General features: G+C 42.3%; 1 protein-coding gene across 1 annotated transcript; it reads left to right on the top strand.

Annotated features, from left to right (window-relative positions):
* Positions 1-229: 229 nt before the first annotated feature.
* Positions 230-10,381, top strand: trub1 (TruB pseudouridine (psi) synthase family member 1). Its single transcript, XM_063221272.1, has 8 exons — positions 230-362; positions 509-607; positions 878-933; positions 1,117-1,198; positions 2,043-2,115; positions 4,375-4,514; positions 5,847-5,903; positions 8,237-10,381. Exons 1-8 carry the CDS (start codon positions 230-232, stop codon positions 8,725-8,727), a joined length of 1,131 nt encoding a protein of 376 aa, XP_063077342.1. The 3' UTR covers positions 8,728-10,381.

Here is a 10,381-nt window from a genome sequence, read left to right as displayed (position 1 = left end):
GTTGAGATTTTACCCAAGTTATGCAAGGTCTAATTAAAAAAAAAAAAAAAAAAAACTTTAGCCTTAAATATGTCTCTCTGGTTATTGTGTGAATTCCACAGCTCGGCAGATTATACAACTGCATTGCAGACGAATATCGTGGCTCATATGACTTCACTACCCACAAGTCTTCCTGAAATGTTACGTCAACATTGTGCGACCAGCGTTTTGAATCAGTTGGAGGAGAAGCATGGCGGCGAAAGGGGTCCAAAATGTTGGGTTATCGAAATTACAGTCTTTGAATGGAATTTTTGCAATTTATAAGAAATGCGGGCCGACCTCAGCAGACGTGTTAAACAATTTCAAAGAGGCACTGCTAAAAGGTATTTGCATTAACTAACTGTATGACCCCCTCATAACAATTCACACTTCAGCGTAGCCTACATCACTTTTAGGTCACACTCCAGTTGGAGTTGTTCTTCAGATGCTTTTGAAGCCTCACCTGTTGTGTTATGTTCCTGTTGTTTAGAGGCAGGGATAGCAAATCCCAATCCGCGTAAGAGGAAAAAACAAGCCTTGAAAATCGGCCATGGAGGCACTCTGGACAGTGCGGCCTCTGGTGTACTTGGTAAGGATATTCAGTTATTAATTCATTGCCAGTCACCCTCTTATCAAAATTGGCGAATGCATAAGAAACCGGACCCCCACTCTTTTAAACAAACTCCAGTACTCAGTGCGGTTACATTCTTTGCTCTGTGTTCCCACTGGTCAGATGTATTGCATGCATTCTAGGCATGCCTGTATTCTCTCTGCTGATATGTGCAAAGATTATTATTGTATGTGGATGTGTTGAATTCTGAAAAAAAATTGAAGAACTGATGTTGACTCTCTGTTTCAGTTGTTGGGATTGGAGATGGGACCAAGATGCTCACCACCATGCTTGCAGGTTCAAAGGTAAGAATCGGAAACGGTGAAGCTGAAGTGGACCAGAGTGAAGCATCTAGGGTTGACAGAGTCGTGCTCAGACAGACAGACGTAATGAAATGTTCATACTGGTAACCCAGTGTGGGTTTAATTTCTGACCCATTTGTCTCCTAGTTGTCATTGACTAATCTGTGGAGTATACTTTCTTCCTAGAAATACACTGCTATTGGAGAGCTGGGGAAGGCTACGGACACGCACGATGCCACAGGCGCTGTTGTACAAGAGAAAAGCTATGGTAAGTAATTGGCAAAGTATAGGAGGAGTGATGTCGTAGGTCTGTTGGTATCGTAGATATATTGGTATTGACATCGTGTACATTTGAATATAAAAATGTTTAGTGTATGTTAGTTATTCTCCAGTTAGGTGGCATCTTAATCAGTTGATTACATTGCAGGTGGCCCTACCATAGAAGGTATACACTGATTATTATCGTACCTACACGTAGGTTCACGCACACAGCAATGTTGTCTGCTACTTGTTGTGTGGAATGTATTCCCAGAAGACTGCTAAGTTAGTGAAACACAGTTTTCTGGGCATTCATTCATTTGGACTTGGAGATGCAACAACACGATTATTGCCATAATCTCTGCCTGGCCCGAGGTTGCATCTAGGTTTAAGCATGGCCTTAAACTAGTTTTTAATACACCCTTCAATGGCTAAAATATGGTCAGAATATTATCTATCCTGCCTGTTTGTACATGTAGAGAATTTTGCTCAGAATTTCAGTACTACAAATAAACCCAATGGCTTCTGAGAAAATGAGCTTTGCTAAGGTAAGCATTCTGAATGACACCAGGATACTTTTGGCATATGAACGGCTCATTCCGAATACTGAGGATGATAACAGAGTTGTCTGTCTGAACACATCACATGCTAACACTATAGACAGAATGCATGCACATAGAGAGTTGTAGTTCAATGTGCAGTACTCTACAATATTCAGTATACAGATATCATCTAATTCATGCACCCACTGTAGAGAACTTGAGGAAAGAAATCCTTATTTATTTACTACCTACTTTGAACTGGCTACTCACAGTGCGTTCGTACTTCCTAACTTGTGTGATGTTGTTCTGCAGATCATGTGACCAGAGAGAGCCTTGAGGAGCACCTGCAGAAGTTCACGGGAGACATCATGCAGGTCCCTCCCCTGTGAGTCACTGGGTGCATCCCAATATGCGACCTTGCTTCCTCCACTTGTGCTTGTGGCCTCGCCCCGCCTCCTGGCCCCTCCTCCGTGGAGAAAACAATAAAGTTTCCCAGCTGTCAGCCTAGCCAAAATAATTTTGGGGGGACTATTCTTTATTCATCATCCAGTTTGCAAATGAGAAAATGACTTTACAATTGCGCTTTTGCAAGATATTGAATTCATTTTCCGTTGTCAGTGACATCATCATGAGATCACAAGCAGGCAAGTGAGCAAGGGAGGAGGGAAGTCTGCATATTGGACTCCACTCACTCTCTCCACGCTTCTCGTGCTCCCCTGAGGCAGAACACTTGTTCTGGACCCCGTTTCCTGAAAGAATTGTTGCTAACCAGTTAGCAACTTACTAGGTTTCCAATGGGAAATTGCCTTACAGCAAAGTAATTTGCTAACTTTGTTAGAACAATGTTGTCGAGAAATGCACCCCTTTTCATGAGAGGGTGAACGGAGGCTGAAGGCGAGAAGCCAGCCCTACCGTTAACATGCCTGCACGTCAGTCATGCGACTTCTCTTGTGTAGTCCGAATATTTTCGGTAGTCATGAAATTTGGTTGAACCAAAGCTGAAGGGAAGCAGCCAACCCTACAGTTAACGTGCCTTATGTTAACGTGCCATGTATTTTTGCACATGCACAACTCACAAAGCGCTTGACGAATGAAGTCGACCATCACACCAGGTACAACATAGTGATCTAGGGGGAAAGACGAGGTGGAAAATAGGTTTTATTTGTCCATTAGATCCCAGTCAAAATTTTTGACTTAAAGGTGCAGTATGTAGGATTGACCAGAGTAGGTACAACTAGGTGCAACTATGCTGCTCATTGAAACTGTGCTGCCTTTTGCCAAAGACAAACAAGAGCGGCCATAAATAACAGGGAATTACACATGCAGAAACATTGAAGAGTGTAACGAGACATTTATTGCATTTGCTTGAGCAGAAAACAGCCACACACACACACACACACACACACTCGCACTCGCGCACACACACACACACACACACACACACTCGCACTCGCGCACACACACACAAACACACCATTCTTTCGGCAAGATAAGCTGTAACAGGTAGCTGTGGTGAGCCTCAAAGCTCCCCCTTCAACACCCGTTGGCAGTTGCACAGTTGGCACAGACTGCTGCAGACTTGCCCAACAGAGACTATTAGTGGTGGCTAATTGCCCAATTACTCAGTATAATTTGACAACGTTATGGCGGAGATGCTAGATGATTAGACCAGGTGGAATGCCCTGCACAAGATTTGTGTGATGTTCAGTAGTCAACAGTTTGATGCTTAGGTACTACTACAGCATATGTGGTCTATGCTGTAAAAGGAAGTTGGCAGTGTTTCATATGGTAGCTGGACTGGTGAAGTTAATGCGCTAAAAAGTGTAAATGAATGGATGCTAATGGATAGAATTTGAATTTTATTTGTCATATAGTTTTGTAAGAATGGTGCAATGCAAATTACAAATTTGTGTAAGTAATGTTAATACATGCCAAGAACTCTGGTAGTGCCTCTTGGGTCACTCCTTATTTGCAATTTTACACTTTTTAATTTGAAACATCGACCATTAAATAGACTTTGCTGACACTCCTGTCAAGATGTAAGGACAATAACTGTAGCTTACACTATGGTGAGTCACTTTGGATAAAAGAGTCAGTTTAATGTCATATAAGTTAATATAATGCAGCGCAATGTAATCGAGGCTCTAAATTAACACGAGCCAACCGGCCTGGGGAAAATTACATTCGGCTGGTAGAAAAGAGAACTGACTAGCCACTTTGATTGGTAGTAAGTGTATATGTGGTTTGTAAGACTTAGCATCTACTAGCCAGATAGTGATGGATAGTCAGAGAATTGTATATGAGAGAGAAATCGGGCGGGTTCTTTTCCGGTATCCATGTACCCTCTTTAGGAGGCCTTCGATTAGGAGACCTTCGGAGTCTTGAGGTTGTGAATAAATGGAGTCCCCTTAGCGCTGTAGATGGCGGTAGCGCACATCTTGTGCAAACACCACAAAAATAGGAGAAGGAGGGACAACGCCCCCTTAGGAGACCGAGTTTTGAGCACACTCCTTTGCATTGGATGGGCGGGTTTTAACACATCTTTTTCCCTTATACGATTTTTGAGCTAGTGATGGAAAAAAGTTAATTTATTGCCCTGAATGTAATATAATATAATATAATGTACCGGTAATGTGATGCTCAGGTACTCTGCCCTGAAGAAAGATGGCCAGCGCCTGTCGGTGCTCCTGAAGAAGGGCCAGGAGGTGGAGGCCAAACCAGCACGCCCCGTCACCGTCTACAACCTCACCGTCACCGACTTCAGCCCCCCACTCTTCACACTCGGTGAGGACGGATACACACACACACACGCACGCGCACACACACACACACACACACACACACACACTTTTCACCTTCTGATGCCAAAGGGGGCGATGTGGTTTTTGTTCATTTTCCTAGCTCATACACACAGGCACACGCATGCAGCCACACATGCCTTTTGGGTGATGTTCAACATCTAACATATTGCAGAAAAAATGTTTGTTATTTTTGTAAAGATTTTTTAATGTTACAAAAGCATTGTTTTATAAATTGTGTTGAGTGTTCTTCTGACTTGTTCATGTGGATATTTGCTGTGTTATACATGAAGAACAGTGATGTTTGTTTGTTTTTTCTCATTTGTTATTTCATGCCCTTTCTGAGGACTCTAAAACTAAAACACTTTCTCACATGTTTCCACCTTATTGCTCGTCCATTAAATGGCCAAGTGGTCTATTATGAAACTGTCCTTTCAAAGCAGCCATAACTAAAACCCACTTAAACCCGCGTTCTCCACATCGCTCTGACCATTCAAGGACAAACCAACAGAGCGGAAAAAAAACAGAATTGGGAGGGAAGAATAGTTGGAAGGGTTTGAAATTGTCACATTCCACTCCTGAAAAGCATTAACGCCGTCCTTGTAGCAACATGGACATAGCAACAGCACTGGCTAATGGCCTAATAACTCAGGATAACACCCCAGTGGTGTGCGTGTGCGTGTGTGTGTACATACTTGTGTGCACGCGTGTGTGTATATCTTTGCGTGCGTGCGTGCACTAGCTGCAGTGGAGCATGTAAAATGATCCGTGCTAAAGGGGTGGGCGGGTGTGATTCCATTTGCCGTTATTGAGCACATTTGTCATGCTTGGTTAGAGAGGTCACAGCTTGCCCCCGCTGCCCCTGTAGAGGTCAAATATGGGCAGCACGCCCTCCGCTTAGCTGTAAATCACTGTAAGTGTTGGCTGAAAATATAGATTATCCTGAGAAAAACAACTTTAAAGGAGCAGTATTTGTGTAACTTTATAAACATGTTTTGTTAAGTCACCTCCATACTTGCAAAGGCTGACATTGCAAGGTTACATTTCACATTTTAAAGACTGAATTGGATTTCTAGTGAGATACTTTGGGAGATGTGTGAAAATTGTCAGAGAAAACTGTTGAGAATGTATTGTTTCCTGGGGCTCTAATGTTTTAATTAGGATTGAGCAAAAATAGTATGTTAGAATAAATAGTCTGCAAAATATGTTTTTGTGGAGAAGGAATGCTTAATCTATTTTCCCAGAGCAACTATTCAACTGTTCAAACATCTTTTTTTTTCTTTCTAAAGTAATATGTATTATTTTGTTATTGCTGCAGATATAGAATGCGGAGGCGGCTTTTACGTCCGGAGCTTGGTGGATGACCTTGGCAAAGGTAGAGTGAGTCCCTGATTATTTTGATGGACAGTGTTATTGCATAGCTGTCTCGCTTTCTCTAGCTGCCTTTTCCGTTCGTACTTGTCCCCAACTCTCTCTCTCTCTCTTTTGTTTGTTACGTAGTTTCCTCTCTGGTTGAGTGTCAGATTGGTCAAACTGCCGAATCTCTGGAATCAAAGCTATGCTGTCATCACAAAGACAATAGCCATGTGTATAAGAGAAAGGGGTAACTTTTAAAAATTGTCAACATTAGGAACAGTGTCTTCCGTGATGAATTGTATATAGGCGGTTGGTAAACTCTGATGACACGCGACAACCGTCATTTCCCTGAAGTGTATCAGACAGAACGTGAATTGGACCTGCACTTCACCCTCAAATTTAGCCGTTAAGTTGAGGGTGGAAAGTGCACTGTATCAAAGTGCACAGTGCAGAGTGTGAAGAATGGAACACGCTTTCTCTCTAGCGGTGTTGTAAGGAGAATGGAGTGAATTGAATAGACTCGATTGTATGTCTTTGACCTTATTATTTCTCTTCCGCCTCCTCCACTCTCTCCATTCCTCTCCTTATCCTCCTCTTCCTCCCTCTGTTCTTCCTGTTCCTCCAGCTTTTGTTGCCTTGTGTCTACATACCTGAGCCAACAATCAAGTGTTATAAGGGGACTTGACCGAATTGAGTAAACTTCAATATTTCTTCTCCTACTACTTCTTCATCACCAATGTCTCTGGATTGTGGGGTCCCCCAGGGCTCCATTCTGGGACCACTACTGTTCAATCTGTATATGTTGCCACTGGGACACATTATCGAGAATAACTCCATAAATTACCATAGCTATGCGGATGATACCCAGCTCTACTTATCTATGTCCCCCAATGACTACACCCCCCTTGAATCACTCTATCATTGCATGGACCAAATTAACAAATGGATGTCTCACAATTTCCTCCAGCTGAACACAGAAAAAACTGAAGTAATTATATTTGGGAAAAGAGAGGAGAGACAAAAGATTGCTACTATCCTTGAAACGAAGGGACTGAAACCAAGGGAAACAGTTAAAAATCTTGGGGTCCTCATTGACAGTGACCTAAATTTCAACAGTCACATGAAAGCTATTACTAAGTCTGCATTCTATCACATAAAAAACGTCTCTAAATTTAGGGGCCTGATGTCTAAACATGATCTGGAGAAGCTAATACATGCCTTCATTTCTAGTAAAGTCGATTACTGTAACAGTCTGTTTACTGGCCTCCCAAATAAGACCATTAAACAGCTTCAACTGGTACAAAATGCAGCTGCAAGGGTTCTTACAAAGACAAGGAAGTTTGACCACATTACTCCAATTTTAAGATCGCTGCATTGGCTCCCAGTAAGCTACAGAATTGATTTTAAGGCAATGCTACTTGTATTTAAATCATTAAATGGAATGGGACCCACATATCTACTGGATATGTTTCAGCTGTATGCACCGGCCAGGTCACTAAGGTCAACGGAGAAGAATTTGCTGGTGATTCCAAAAGTCAAAACAAAATGTGGAGAGGCAGCCTTTAGCTTCTATGCTTCAAAGCTTTGGAACCAGCTTCCAGATGACGTAAAAAAATGCACCCACTATTGATAGCTTTAAATCTAGACTCAAGACAAAGCTGTTCTCAGATGCTTTCTTAAATTATTGAATGAAAAGACGGTAAAATAAGAGAAGTAAATTAGTGAAATAAGAATTGTTTTTCAAGGTTTTATGTTTATTTATGTTTTATTTTATTATTATTTTTACCTTATGTTTTATCTTAATGTTTTAAATGTTTTTTTGACTCTAATTCATTTCCCTGTTTTCCTTTCATTTACATTTGTTAACTTTGTGAAGCACATTGAGTTGCACCTGTGTATGAAATGCGCTATATAAATAAACTTGCCTTGCCTTGCCTTGCCTTGCCTTCTTCTTCTGTCCTCTTCAAACACGTCACTTCTCTTCTCTTCTCTGCCCACGTGCGAGAGCTGGTGCAAACTAAGCAGTGTAGTAGGAGACTTGACTGTAAGAGACTTTTACATATGTCTTACTTTGTTTCTTCTTTCCCCGTCCTCCTCCTCCTCCACTCTTCTCTTCCTCCTCCTTCACTCTTCTCTTTTCTTCCTCTTCTTCCAGCGCTGTCGTCCTGTGCCCACGTGCGAGAGCTGGTGCAGACTAAACAGTGTTTTAAGGAGACTTGAATGAAATGAATAGACTTTAACATATGTCTTACTCTCTATATTCTTCCCCTGCCCTCTTCCTCTCCCTCCTCCTCCTCCTCCTCCTCTTCCTCCTCCTCCTCCACTCTTCCTCCTTTCTTCCTCCTTCTCTAGCGCTGTCGTCCTGTGCCCATGTGCGAGAGCTGGTGCGCACCAAGCAGGGCCAGTTCACGCTGGACGAGCACACGCTGAGGGAGGAGCGCTGGACCGTGGAGGACATCACCGCCGCCCTGCAGCCCTGTCCCCCACCACCCCCGTCTGCCAAGCACCAGAGCGGACCACACAACAAGCAGATGCCAACACCTGGTGGTCCAGACACCCTGGCTAAGCCCAAGACGGACAGCACGGATGGGCCCAAGCAAGCAGACAGCAACAAGGCAGACCACGAAGCAGACAAGCCCAGTCCGGACGGCATCGTCGCCCCAAATAGCGGGACAGAGAACCGGAACAGCACTAATAATAACAACAGTAGCACTTTGAGTGAGAACAATATCAGCAGCAGCAGCAATGACAATAGCATCATCAATAAAGCTGCTGCACAGCCCAGCACGCCAGAGAAGGCAGAGGGAAAGGATCAAGCTGAACAGGCCAATGGCAAAGACTGACCACTAGAGGGAGTCTGTTAGCCTTTAATATGTTTCTCTCTCTGGTGCACTGTAGCGGGATGGTGACAAGGAAGAGCATTGCCACACGATGGGGAGGGCTTTTGTTGCTGCTACTGCTGATGCAGCTGGGGGTGCTTCAGCTGGGGTTGGCCTGATATGACTGCATTGTCACTGCCTCCACCTGCCAATGACCTTTCCAGTTTCTTTAAAGTTTAAAGGAACAATTCAACATTTTTGGAAACGGGCTGATTTTATACTTGCCCTCAATAGAAATTATTTAAGTTTTACCCGTCTTCTGTTCTCTGAGTGTAGTGATATTTCTTCTTAGCATGTGTGTCATTCAATTGAATGGGACCAGTGTGGTACCATTCAGTTTTTGATACCATCCGCCTCAACGATGCATGCTAAGGAGTAGGGTTGCACAATTAATCGAAAATAATTGAAAATCGTGAAATCGAAGTCGTGATTTCAATTGTGATTTAATCGTGGCAATAGTGACCTACCTTTTGAGAGCGTCCTTCAAGTCAGAACATACTGACATCTGTCCACCTAAGTTTCATGCTATTGCCTTTACATAATTATTACAATTCATTTTATTTTGCTCATCCCGTATAAAATTCATTCTTGATTATATTTCATCTTGTTATATATATATTTTTTAAATCTGCAAAAAAGCAATAATCGTGATTACAATTTTGACCAAAATAATCGTGATTATGATTTTTTTTTCCATAATCGTGCAGCCCTACGAAGAAGTAATATCAACCGACTCCGAGAACGGCTAGGAACAGGAGTAAGGTGAAACTCAATTATTTAACTCACGGAGAAGTGTGAAAAGAGCAAATTTCCAAGAAACGGTGGACTGCTCCTTTAAAGAACCCCCACGCCAAGGAAGCATGTGGTTCCTCTGCCGATGCTGACCTGACATGACCGCATTGTCACATTCTCCACCTGCGTATGGCCTTTTCAGTTCCTTTCAAGAGCCCCTACGCCACGCCACACCAATGCAGCATTCCTCACTCTGAATGAGTGATGAGGAGGCTGCTATGGGGATGTTACTGGAGGATTTGTGTTTGTATTTGGTGGATTGTTCTGAGTTAAATCTGATTTTATTTTATTTTATGGTGGAGAAATGTTTTTTTGTTGTTGTTGAATGTAAGCTGAAAGATGAAAGATAAGCAGAGCTTAAGGAAAGTGGGGTTTAAAAAATACAGCCACAATTTTGTTTTGTTTTATGTGCTTTTTATTTTCAACCTTCATAGCGTGAAGAAGCGTGTTTTAGTTCAATGTTATGGACAATGATTTATAAAGGGGGGCTTTAAAAAAAGCTGCTGAATGTTTAATATTCCAAACAACAAATTGACAAGTGAGGTTTAAAAAAAAACATGTATATATATGTATGTTTTCTGCAGCACTTATTTGTTAACAGCGAGAAGAACAATGTTCTAGTTCATTATTGGTGGCAATGACTTGAAAACAGGACATGACTTGACATTTTTTAGTTCAATATTACAGGCAGCGGATTGACAAGTTGACATGAAAAAGGCTGTGTGATTCTTTGCTTTGTGTGTTTATACCTTTTCTGTGGAAATGGATGCCTTTTCACAGGGTTTTTTTTGTGTGCTTCTGTTTGTATTTAAATCCCCTTTGGACA

Source organism: Engraulis encrasicolus, chromosome 17 (genome assembly GCF_034702125.1).
Source record: "Engraulis encrasicolus isolate BLACKSEA-1 chromosome 17, IST_EnEncr_1.0, whole genome shotgun sequence".
NCBI lineage: Eukaryota > Metazoa > Chordata > Actinopteri > Clupeiformes > Engraulidae > Engraulis > Engraulis encrasicolus.
This window is presented reverse-complemented; position numbering and strand designations above follow the sequence as displayed.

What these genes read in the sequence shown, in the direction of transcription:
- trub1 (XM_063221272.1), top strand. Translation starts at nt 230, where the DNA reads ATGGCGGCGAAAGGGGTCCAAAATGTTGGGTTATCGAAATTACAGTCT. An exon ending in CAAAGAGGCACTGCTAAAAG is followed by an intron (nt 363 to 508) that starts GTATTTGCATTA and finishes CCTGTTGTTTAG; the next exon opens with AGGCAGGGATAGCAAATCCC. An exon ending in TGCGGCCTCTGGTGTACTTG is followed by an intron (nt 608 to 877) that starts GTAAGGATATTC and finishes TCTCTGTTTCAG; the next exon opens with TTGTTGGGATTGGAGATGGG.